Here is a 13,430-nt window from a genome sequence, read left to right as displayed (position 1 = left end):
CTGTTCGTTCGAAATACCTGTCCAGCTGAGCCTTAAACTTATTTAGGCTATCAACTTCCACGACAAGGGATGGAAGTCTGTTCCACCCACCAACCACCCGCTGGCTAAAGGCAAATTTCCGCACATCTATCCTACATCTGTCTTTCCTCAATTTGAATTTATGCCCTCTCAGGTGATTGTTCTGAGCTAGAGGAAGAATCCCATCAGCATTGAGCATGCTCAAACCATTCAAGGCTTTGTACACCTCTATCAGATCACCCCGCTGGTGCCTAGTTTCCAGACACTGTAATTTGCAAAACTTAAGCCTTTCTTCGTAAGAGAACCCCTTTGTCACATTCACCAATCTAGTTGCCCTTCTCTGTACTCGTTCCAGCAGCTCTACATCCTTCCTGAAATGAGGCCTCCAGGCCTGTATACAGTACTCTAGGTGTGGCCTGACCATTGCCTTATACAAGGGAATAATCACCTCCTTATCCCTGCTAGAAAAATTCCTATATATCATTGACAATACACCATGAGCTACTCTTGCAGCTCGTCTGCACTGCTCAGAGAACTTCATATCTGCCTGCACCACCACCCCCAGGTCCCTTTCATTCTCTACCACTGTCAGTGTAGTACCACAGAGTTGATACGTTGCTCTGGGGTTGCTGTTTCCCATATGTAGTACTTTACATTTGTCAATGTTAAACTTCATTTGCCACCTCGAAGCCCATCTGCTCAACCTTTCCAAATCCTGTTGCAGCAGCATAGTGTCAGTAGTGTCCTTGACAACCCTGCCAACCTTCGTATCGTCTGCAAACTTGGACATTAAGCCTGATATACCATCATCAATATCATTTATAAATACAGAAAACAATAAAGGCCCCAATACTGAACCCTGAGGGACTCCACTAAAAACATTAGTCCACGATGAGCAGTGTCCATTGATTACCACTCTCTGTCTTCTCCCCCTCAACCACCCCTTTATCCATAGCAGCAACTTGCCTCCAATGCCACACTGCTCCAATTTGTGCAGCAGTCTTCCATGTGCAACAGTATCAAAAGCCTTTCTAAGATCCAAGTATATAATATCAGAGTAGAATGGTATTAAGGGTCAGTTGCTACAATGGATAAAAGGATGGTTAAGTGGGAGAAGAGAGACGGTGGTAATCAATGGGTGCTGCTCTTCGTGGACTAATGTTATTAGTGGAGTCCCACAGGATTCGGTGTTGGGTCCACTGTTGTTTTGTTTATTTATCAATGATATTGATGAAGGTATATCAGGCTTAATGTTGAAGTTTACAGATGACACAAAGGTTGGCAGGGTTGTTAATGACAGTAATGGCAGTGTGCTACTGCAACAGGATCTAGATAATTTGGGCAGATGGGCTAAGAACTGGCAACTGAAGTTTAACCTTGACAAATGCAAAGTAGTGCATATGGGTAGAAGTAACCCCAGAGAAACTTACCAACTGTGTGGTACTACACTTAAGGTAGTAGAAAATGAAAAAGACCTGGGAGTAATTGTGCAGTCAGATATGAAGTTTTCTGAGCAATGCAGACAGGCTGCCAGGGCAGGTCATGGGGTTTTGTCAATGATATATAGGAATTTTGCTAGCAGGGAAAAGGAGGTGATTGTCCCTCTGTATAAGGCAATGGTCAGGCCACGCCTTGAGTACTGCGTACAGGTCTGGAGGCCTCATTTTAGGAAGGATGTAGATTTGCTTGAGCGTGTACAGAGAAGGGCAACAAGATTGGTGAGGGGGAATGAAGGGATCCTCTTACCAAGAGAGGCTTAAGTTCTGCAAATTGTAGTGGTTGGAGACTAGGCACCTGCACGATGATCTGATTGAGGTGTATAAGGCCTTGAATGGGTTCAGCACGCTGAATTCTGATGGAATCCTTCCACATGTTCAGATTACAAACCTAAGGGAGCATAAATTCAAATTAAGAAAGGACAGATGTAGAATAGATGTCCGGAAATTTGCCTTTAGCCAGCGGGTGGTTAATTGCTGGAACAAACTTCCATCTGTCGTTGTGGAAGTTGATAGGTTGAATAAATTTAAGGAGGAACTGGACAGGCATTTGGAGGGAATGGTGTGATTTTTTTTTTTTGGCTGGTGCTGCATAAGCTCATACACTTGCTTTCTTGCATCACATGCCACTACTACTACTACTATATGTGAAGCTGCTGGAACAAGTATAGAGAAGGGCAACAATCTTGTTGACCTTCTCAGTGTGAAAGGGGTGCCCTTACCAAGAAAGGCTTAAATTCTGCAAATTGTAGCATCTGATGACAATAGACATGTGGAAGTTTTCCATTAGCCAGTGAGTAGTTGATTGCTGGAACAAACTTCCTGTTTGATAGCTTAAATAAATTCAAGGAAGAACTAGACAAACTATTGGAGGGAATGAATAGGCAAAATGGAAAGTGGCTTTTTTTTTGCTGATGCTGTAAAAGCTGTTAAATGATGTTATATTAGGAGCAAAAATTATATTGGAGATTCTGCTCATATGGAGAATGGAGGTGTTAATGTTGTTTTTATGAGAATTGTGTAAACATTAAATTCAGTCACATAACAAGATTTTGCTGTAATAGAATTTCCATTATTCTCAAACTCTACCTAATTTTGATTTTTCTCCCTCAGGCATTGGTTCAATCAGTTGTTTATGCATTCATTCCTCAGTTGTTTATGCAATCAGACCTCTATATAATGAAATCGATCATTCGGTTGAAAAAATTGTTAAACAGAAATTTGACCTTTCCAACAATGAAAAATACTGTAATTCAACATTCAGAAATATAATAAAAGATGGGAAATAAATCAGAAATAAGTGGGAATGAATAAATTTCGTAACGTTTTATTGCTGGTAAATGACATTTCAGCAAAACCTGCGAAACAATTCTTAATCGTTGTTTCTATCACATCTTGACTCCACACTTTTGCCAACTCTGATATGCACATCTGAATCTATAGGTTGGTTGGTTTCTATTCTCAGTACAATTTTTTTTTCAGTATGCACCTTCGGTAGTGCACTTTCAAATTCTTGATAATTAATGCCTTGGTCCACTGACTGCAGTTCAGATGAGGTATTTGGAGGGAAGAAAACAAGTTTCAAAATTACCGAGTGAAGTTTGGCAGGGCAGTTGTCCACAATCAATGTGATTTTTCTGTTTTCTTTCGTCATCTATCTATTGAAATTTGAAATCCACTGTTCAAAAATTTCACTTGTCACCCAAGTTTTTTGTTTTAGTTGTAGTCCAACTCTTAACGACTTTACTCCTTTGAAACATTGGTATTGTTTGCTTTTGCCTATTACCAAAATCTTCAGTTTTTCATTACCAGTCATATTTGCACCAAACAAGACTAATTCTCTCCTTACTATTTTTACCACCTAAACATTTATCACATTTAAAAGTCAGTGTCTTGTTCGGCAAACATTTAAAAAATAGACCTGTTTCATCAACGTTGAATATGCCTTTGGGCTTGTAGTTCTTCATCATTTTTTTCAAAACTGTTTCTTTCCAATGGGTACAGTCTTCTTTGATTACAACTCCACTTGCACCAGAAATAACTTTTTCGAGTAAGTCATGGCACTTTTTAATGTCCAGCCAACCAGAACTGGCTTGGATTGCTTTATGCCCCAGAAAATATGCGTACTCCATAGCCTTTTCTTTTATTAATGGCCCTGATGTTTTGGTCTTGAATCAACTTCACCCACTTAAATATGGCTTCATCTACATCTTCATAGAGGCATAATTTTGCACTCTTCCGACTGGGGGCCATTTCCTCAGGTTGAGAATCGAAAACTGTTTTTCGGAATGTTTGACACATTACTGGCAGGGATACCAAATTTTAGGGAGATTTCTTTTTTTTTTTAATGCCCTGATCTACACTATTAAGCACTTCCACTTTTTCCACTACACTCAAGGATTTTCTATTAAACATTGTACTTGCACAGCAGCTAAAGAAACACTGATTCAGGGACCACTTGTACCTACCATATTAGCATTTTAGCATTAGCAAAGGCACATGATGCAAGAAAGCAAGCTTATATAGCATCAGCCAAAAAAAAAAAAAAAAAACAGTCCTTATTTCACCCATCCGCTCGCTCCAAATGTTTGTCAAGTTCTGCCTTAAATCTATTTAAGCTATCAACTTCTACAACAACAGATGGAAGTTTGTTCCGGCAATCAACCACCCGCTGGCTAAAGGCAAACTTCCGCACATTTTTCCCACAACTGTTTTTTTGTCAATTTGAATTTATTCCCTCTTGAATTTATTCCTCTCACGATTATTCTGAGCAAGAGGAAGAATCCCATCAGCATTGAGCATGTTCAAACCATTCAAGGCTTTATACACCTCAATCAGATCACCTCGTAGGTGCCTAGTCTCCAGACACTGTAATTTGCAAAACTTAAGCCTTTCTTCATAAGAGCAACCCTTTGTTCCATTCACTAATCTTGTTGCCTTCTCTGTACTCGTTCCAGCAGCTCTACATCCTTCTTAAAATGAGGCCTTCAGACCTGTATACAGTACTCAAGGTGTGGCATGACCACTGCCTTATACAAGGGGATAATCACCTCCTTATCCCTGCTAGAAAAATTCCTGTATATCATTGACAAGACACCATGAGCTACTTTTGCAGACCATCTGCACTGCTCAGAAAACTTGATATCTGCCTGCACAATTACCCCCAGGTCCTTTTCATTCTCTACCACTGTCAGTGTAGTACCACAGAGTTGATACGTTACTCTGGGGTTACTGCTTCCATATGTAGTACTTTACATTTATCAATGTTAAACTTCATTTGCCACCTCTCAAGCCCATCTGCTCACCTTTTATAGATCCTGTTGCAGCAGCATACTGTCATTAACAACCCTGACAACCTTTGTATCATCAAACTTGGACATACCTGATATACCATCATCAACATCTTTTATAAATACAGAAAACAACAATGGACCCAACACTGAACCCTGAGGGACTCTACTAATAACATTAGTCCACAAAGGGCAGTGTCCATTGATTACCACTCTCTGTCCTCTCCCACTCAACCGTCCCTTTATCTGTAGCAGCAATTTGCCTCCAATGCCACACTGCTCCAATTTGTGCAGCAGTCTTCCATGTGCAACAGTATCAAAGGCCTTTTTAAGATCCAAATATATAATATTAAATTTATTCTTTGCATCCATTTCCTTTGTGACTATATCATAGTATCCAATCAAATTGGTCAGACAAGAGTTTCCCTTAACAAGCCCATGCTGTGTCCGAGCTATAACTGAAATCTTGTCTAGATGATCCTGCAGTGCTTCTTTAACTAGTGCCTCCATTAATTTTCCTGGAACAGAAGTTAAACTAACAGGTCTATAATTACCAGTGTCTCCCTTTGGACTCACTAATCTTGTTGCCCTTCTCTGTACTCGTTCGAACAGCTCTACATCCTTCTTAAAATGAGGCCTCCAGTCCATGGGTACCTCCCCTGAGTTCAAAGAAGCTCTCATAATTATGGCTAAGGGTTTGCTTACTTTCTCAGCCGCTTCCTTTAATATAATTGGATAGATTCCATCCACTCCAGATACATTTCTTATGTTTATCTTCAACAATTTCTCCTCCACTTTACTCTCAGTTATTACAAGATTATCTAGCTTACTGCCAGAGTTTAATACGCCTCTGGCATTCCCCTTCCTGAATAACTCCTCATGTGTGGATGTAGATGCAAAATATTCATTTAGTTTGTTAGCTACTTGAGCAGGATCATCAACAGTTGGACCATCGTTATCAAGTGGACCAATCTGATTCATTCCCTTCCTTCTAGAGTTTACATAAGTAAAGAACTCTTTTCTGTTTTTCTTTGCATCCTTTGCCAAAGATTTCTTGCAATCTGCCTTTGCCTGCCTAACCTCCTTTGTGACTTGGTTACAGATCAGCTTATCTGTCATAGGCTTCTGTGTCACCTGTTATTTTATATGTATCCCATGCATTTTTCTTCTCTGTCACATGTCTAATTAGTTCATCTGACATCCATTAGACCTAAATCTTGAACAATATTTTTTAGTTGGTATGAAAAGTCTAGTAGCTTCCAAGCTTAATTCTTTGAATGCTTCCCATTTTGAATTTGTTGTTGGTAACATCATCGGTTGGTCCCACCATATAGAATTTAAATTCTGTCTCAAACCACCATAGTCACCTTTATGAAAGCAGAGACTGGTGAATAGTGAAAGTGTGAACGACTCATTTCTGCCAAACAATAGATGAATTTCCAGGATAAAGAAAAATCACTCTCTCTCTCCTAATTCTCTAATTGGGTGCTTACAGTAGGAAACAGGCTGACCAGAGCCAATCTCCATGTCAGGAATATGCCTTAATCTTTGCAAATGGCCATAGACACATAGATAGCAGTTGACCAGCGCAACTTCTCGGTAAAGTAGAGACAGCTGTATAGGTTTTACGGGCACCACTAAATTGTGGAATGTTTTAGCTCTTAATTCGTGCTATCTACACATCAGCTCTATTGCCTAAAGGCCAGAAGTGCAAACAATGCTTACCCAGGTCTCTTGAAATTTTCTTCATTATGGAAACTATTTTCGATGTAATGACCAGGGGGAAATAAAAAAAAATTCGCTATATGGAAGTTTGTTAGAAGTCTGAATGTATTTTTTTTTTTTTTTTTTTTTTTTTTTTTATAATTCTTACATCCCTTTCTCTTAATTGAGTAATGATATATATCTTAGAATATTTAACAAAAGAGGTGGTCTGTTTCATTTTTATGTTTGTTTCATAATCAATTTTATAGAATAAGTTGATGCTGATGTGTCCAACTTCTTGCTTGGAGATGAAATAACACTAGCTTAAAAGATTTAATTGTGCACAGTTTAATAAAAATGAAAACTAACAAAAGCACATTACAATGAAAGTTATTAGAAAATATTAACAAAGTGAAAATTTCATTGTGATTCTAAAGGATTTTCTTCAATGAGAGCCACAACAGAAACAAAAGAGATAGGAATGTGATAAAGAAACTACGTTATGGCAAATTTTATTTTTATCATGGCCTTTGTTCACTTTGGCTTAAAACAAAAAAAGTCAAAATTACTGCAGATACAAATGGGCTGACCATGGGCCAGAATAAAGGTCAAATGAACAATTATGCATGCTGGCGGTAATTTATCAAGACAATTCAATTATATGGATTGTTAAAGTATTATGCCAACATACAGATTCAGATACTTCATATGTATATGCTGTAATGTTCTTCAGCTGAAATTGTTTTAAAATATGTATTGCTGCTACTAAAGATGCAAACTATACACTAGTTTCTCTGAACTAAAACATTTATTCGGATAGAGAGAAAAGAATGATGCAAATGGTTCAAACTTGAAACTGAAATTCACCTTCAGTATAAGTTACAGAAAAACAAATGATCCATTCCTGCTACCTCATGCTGAGGAAGAATTTGGTATAGGTGTGCATAAAAATTATTCAATTTTTATGCACACCTATACCAAATTCTTTTTTATGCACACCTATACCAAAGTATATGTGTGCATAAAAATTATTCAATTTTTATGCACACATATACCATGTTATTTCAGGAAAAAAAAAAAAAAATGTACTTTGACGATTTAAATTTTGCTATTTTTGTTTTAAAACATTGACAATAAAAAGAAAGAAAAGAAAAAAAAAAAAAAACTTCGATTTTCTCACATCTAAAAATAGCACTCGTGTAATTAATTCAAGTCTTAGGGCTTGATTTGAAATACTGCCTCAATAAAATAATAATAAAAAAAAAACATCGAACATTTATTAAAATTTTTCTCATATCCTAAAATAATATTTGTGATTAATTCATGTCTCTCAAGCTTGGAATTAAATGACTTGAACAATATTAAAGTGATATAACTGATTTATAACTTTGGACACAAATTATATTCTTAATAATTTATCATACAGGATTTCCTGGGAATAACTAAAGTATTTGAAGTTTATGTTGCTTTTCCTTATAAATCTTCACCTTCTTCCTCGGCCACGTCCTCTACCTCTGGCTCGACCACGACCTCTACCTCTCCCTCGCCCCACAGCTGTTAAATGAAAATAAAATTAGATTTCATTTTTGAAATGATACTTTCATATACGCAAAAATATCATTTCATCATTCATTTTATCCACTTTTAGGCTATTAATTTATACTACTAAAAATAATGGTAAACTTTAGATAATTTTAAAGAAGTTATCCATTAAACAAACTATGAATTTCACATTTTAAAGTTTCCCTAAGATAGACATACCAATTTTTAGAAATCTGATATGGAAAAATTTTAACATAATTTGTTTTACAACTGGAACTTGCCAGATTTGATTTGATTTAATTATGATTTCACTGGTGCAAAAACAACTGGGAGCTATAATGCAACACGAAAAAAATTAAAATTTCAACAAAGATTGGGATTTTGGTAACCTTTAAAATGGTTTCCTTGTCAAAATGTTATACAGTAGAATGTCGGTTATCCAGAAATCAGTTTGTAGAGGGCTCTGGAGCAAGTTGTAAGGCTCGTACTGAAGAGAACTTTGGACAACAGTAATCTGGAATAATTTGAAAGGGTGATTTTCCTTCTTTCTTTTATGAATGGTAGTATTTGAAACAGATGTTTATTATGCTATGAGAGTATATCTGTCTGTTATTTTATGTCATATATCTGGAAAAATTGTTTTTTTTTTTGGTTTTTAGGAGCATTAGCAACTAAGGCCATATTGCTCCGGGAATATGCTGTGGTCATTTCCTGACCTTTCCGCATCGTCCGTATTTGGTGGTGACGGGCTCGAACCCTGGTCTAATCAAGAAGCATGTGCTATACACTGCTGCTCCTTCCCACCTGGCTACGGAGGCGCCTTCTGGAAAAATGTTGGATTAGAACTAATGAGGTTTTCTCAGAAAAAAAGTTACACATTTTGCTCTCTTCATTTCATATTATGTTTAGTTTACCTCCAGATTCAGTAAGAATAATACTGGCCTGAAACTGTGTGGTTTATTATTTTTCTCAGTTTTTTTTTTTACGGTTAAATGTCAATGAAAAGAAACGGCACTAAAATGGGCAGAAAACCAGGAAGAATGCAATATAATCAAATCGATATTATTAACAACTTGAGAGAGTTCGCAGCAAAAAAAAAAAAAGTCACAAAAAACAAACAAACATTATTTTAAAAAATTACTTTAAATTTTTTTCCACATAAAATTCGCAGTAAAATACCTATCTGAATATACATACATATATACGTAAATGTGTGAATTTTTATGTACAAGTTATTATTTTTTAATTAAATAAATTATTTTTTTTTTTCACGCAATTTAATAGCTTTCTTTTACTTTAATACATTTTAACAGAATTATTTAATTTTACCTTTCGTTTGATCATCCGGAAAATTTTGCTATCCGGAAGAGCTCTGACATTGATTATTCCGGATAACAGATGCTTTACTATATATACATAAAATAAAATGCAGTATAAGAGTAAAAGTAAATTATCTATTATATATATATAGAGGGTGTTTCAAAAGTGATGGTTAATAATTTAAAGGTGAACTGTACAGACTACAATATGCAAAAAAAGTCTAGTAAACATGGGTCCTTAAGTGAATCGTTTTTGAGATATTGCACATTTTTAGTTGGGATCCACCACTGATTTGTTTGGTTTAGGTTAGGTTATGCTCATTCTCTCCCTTCCCCCTCTCTCAATGCTCTGAAACGTAGCAGGCATACTAGTACTTGCCAAAGGATAGTTAACATGGAAAGAGATTACAGCAACGAAGAGTATGTGGACATGACTTCATGCATGGTAAAGACAACGGCAATGTTGTTATTTGGTTTTTAGGAGCATTAGCAACTAAGGCCATATTGCTCCGGGGATATGCGGTGGTCATTCCCTGACCTTACTACATCCTCCATATTTGGTGGTCACGGGCTCAAACCCCGGTCTAATCAGAAGCGTGTGCTACGCACTGCCGCTCCTGCCCACGGAGGCGTCTAATTCTGTGCTGCCCCACAAGTCTTTGAGGCATTGCTGTCCTGCAAAGTACAATAAAATGCCAATGGATTGGCAAGTGAATATAACAATACTTGGGAAAAAGAAGCAATCACATGGCACTTCTGATAACGTGTAGATTTCAAAAATCACGATGATAGTTTCACGTCACACCACAGTTATACATAGAGGGAGTTAAGTTTTACCAAAATATACCAATTTCACATAATCTAGCCAGTAATGTATGACACTGATTTATTTTAATAGATATAAGTTAATTCTCTTAATCTTAGCAATCGATTCTGGCCTCAGTTTTCTTGTGATAAACATAACCAGACTTCTATCTATGGTTCTTAGGTTCAAATTCCGATACAATTTACAATTTGAAAGAGTACACTTAGCATTTTTAGTGAGGATTTTTGTAGGATCTGGCAAGGTTCTCAAAGTATTAACTGATTGTGACATGTTCTCAGTGTTGTAAGTCTATCCTCCAAATATAAACAGCCCCTCGAGAGTAGGAGGAAGTGGCCTGCACCCCTTGCAGTAGGAAAAGTTTTTGAAATATTTTGCTACGGAGGACAGTGTATTGGACATTACTGGACTTCTGAAAGAACTAGGTGTTGTGCATAAGTCAGATGAATGCCGTTTATTCATAGATGCCTCAAAATTAAGTTTAAAAGCAGTTTTGCTTCATAATGGCAATGAATTTTCATGAGTTTCTGTGTTTCATTCAGTTGGACTTAAAGAAAGTCATGAAAGCATGTCAAAGGTTCTACATGCTATAAAATAGCAGGATTATGGTTGGAACATATGCAGTGATCTTAAGGTTATTGGTTTGCAGGAGGGGGTTCACAAAACATCGTTGTTTTTTGTGTTTGTTGGACAGCTGTGCAACAGAAGAACATTATATTGTGCAAACACTGGGACAAGTTCATACCAGGATAATGTAAGTAAAATATATTCCTTTAGTGCAATCAAACAAGGTTCTTCCACCCCTGCATATCAAACTTGATGAAAAATTTCGTGAAGGGATTAATGAAAAAATTTTCGTGAATGTCCACAGTACTGTATAAATATAGCCTCTTTTTAGCAAGAAAGATAAGTAGAGGCAATGTAACAGTACAAATAAAATTATTTCCTCTTCTACAATATAATACACCGACCGGGCTAGCCGAGTGGGTAAAGTACCTGCCCAGCAACCCAAAGGTCGCGGGTTCATTTCCGGCCTCAGGCTTGGATCAAAGTACTGCAAAATCCTTGGGAGGTGCAATATGGCCATAGAAAAAAGCATTGCGCCAACAACTACCAAATCAAAAAAAAAAAAAAAAAAACAATATAATACATACTTAACTCTTTACCTAGTGATTACCACTGATGAAGGGAATACACTGCAACAGTGTATAAGTAATTCTATTTTTGTATTACTGAATTAGTCTCATAACCTTTTGACATGACTTTGTATGTTAAAAAGGAAATGTAACATACAAAGGCACATAAACACAATCACGAAAATGAAAAATGAATAATCCATTACTTGTTATCAATGAGTTGCTAATTTTTTCACAAACTGCAATTAGACAATACCACGACCCAATAAATTTCTTGGTTTCATTTGCACATGGTAAAAACATTTTTTTGAGGTGAAATATACACCATTCAGCTATAACGTGCTGCTTTGGCAGATGGCTAATCCAACAACTAAATTTTCAAATTCTTAGGTGATTGGCTGGATTTGTCTATTTTCCTAAACACAGCTGTAAAATGGATGGTGCCAGATAATATACTGTTGAATTTGGGGGGTTTAGCTGTATGAGTGTTTCCACAATTCATATCACTTGAGGAGGGGAGGGGGAACTTACAACTATATGAATGAAGACAGCCAAATCTTTTTAAGCCTTCATTTCATCTTTTTTCCCCACATTCCAACAGAAATACGGGAAGCATTACCCTGTAAATCAATAAACTAAAAAGATCATCATCATCTTCCTAAAGGCTGAATGTGGGAAGCATTACCCTCTAAATCAATAGGAATTTCATGTTTTTTTAAAAAATTTATTTACTGAATTTCTTGTTTATACTCCGGCATAACCACCAGCTCAGAGGAGTTTACAATAAATTATCAAAACAAACATTAATCGTATTTAGCAGTCATGGGCCTGAACCCCAGTCCACTCAGAGTGCTCGCTACTGCACTCTTTATTGAACCACTCGGCTACGTCGATTTGTATCAACTGTGTCATAAGTGTTTTGTTATTTCAGTGAATTATGTCATTTTACATCCATTTCTCTAATACCTAAAGTGACATCATGGAACTTTATCATCACTTCTCAAAGATTTCTGAAAAAAAAAAAAAAAAAAAAAAAAAACTCTCCTAAAACCATTTTCAACTCCTTTTGTTGTCTGGAACCTACTGTAGAATTTGACATTCAATTTTGAATCATCCTGTATATAAAATTTTGGCACTATATGTGTGTTAAGAATATTACAAGGGTTTACTTAACATATATATATTCAACTACTCAATGTAGGACTGGATCAGATTGGACTGTATGATTAACAAATGAGACAAATTTGCCACCAGCTTATAAGTTAAAGAAATACTCTTTTATATCTTTGTTCAGCAACTTGTTTGTTTTTCTGTGCCTAAAATTATTTTCAAAAGGCTTAGAAGAAACATCCATATCTAACTATAGACAAATAACCAAATAAAAGCTCAAAATAACAAATGAATTATATTACTATGCTAAGCTTTCAATACAAAGAAATATGGTGTTGATTTCTTATTTATGATATACTCACTTTAGGAGGACTTTTGAGAGGGGATGTATTCTCTTTCTCATCAAATTCTAATACCCCATCCACTTTAAAATGAGACCGCTTAATAGCAGTTTTTAAAATATCACAGCATAAATTATAATTGGGTTTCTCATCATACTGCAACTTGCAAACATAATCTAAATATTCAGAAATTCCTTCAGGATACCTTCCATGCACTCGAGGCTACACATTTGTACCAAGAGGCAATCCCCTCGCCAAAGGCAGCCCAACAGGTGCACATCAACACCTCAGAGAACATGGGCATGTTGCACATGGAGTACGAGCAGGTGGGCCCAGAAGCATAACACCTACTGTTGAGGAAAGGGTGTTAGAAAGAACAGAACAAAATCCAGGAATTTCAACAAGGACGGTTGCTTTGCAAGAGAGTGTACTGAGTCATACCAGTATGTGGCAAATTTTACATCACCAATTACTGTACCCCTACCATATCTGGCGTACACAAGGTCTCAGCAATACAGACTACCCGCCAAGAGTGAACTTCTGCCAGTGGATTCAACAACAGCGTCCTGAACCCCCAATTTTTAAACAACATTTTGTTCATTGACGAAGCTGGGTTTACACGTGATGGTATTTTTAATTTTCTTAACTGTC

At 36.5% G+C, this 13,430-nt stretch overlaps 1 protein-coding gene across 1 annotated transcript in view; it reads right to left on the bottom strand.

Moving 5' to 3' along the window:
- Window positions 1–7,869: 7,869 nt before the first annotated feature.
- Window positions 7,870–13,430, bottom strand: part of SmD1 (small ribonucleoprotein particle protein SmD1) — a 49,137-nt gene continuing 43,576 nt past the window's right edge. Inside the window, exon 5 of the mRNA XM_090382496.1 lies at window positions 7,870–8,062. Coding sequence (XP_090238622.1) covers window positions 7,992–8,062 — 71 coding nt within the window. The 3' untranslated portion in view covers window positions 7,870–7,991. The remainder of the gene's footprint in view (window positions 8,063–13,430) is intronic.

The sequence above is a fragment of the Mastigoproctus giganteus genome, chromosome 10 (genome assembly GCF_048544385.1).
Source record: "Mastigoproctus giganteus isolate SK-2022 chromosome 10, ASM4854438v1, whole genome shotgun sequence".
NCBI lineage: Eukaryota > Metazoa > Arthropoda > Arachnida > Uropygi > Thelyphonidae > Mastigoproctus > Mastigoproctus giganteus.
The sequence above is the reverse complement of the archived record's forward strand: the minus strand, read 5'-3'. Positions and strand labels throughout refer to the sequence as shown.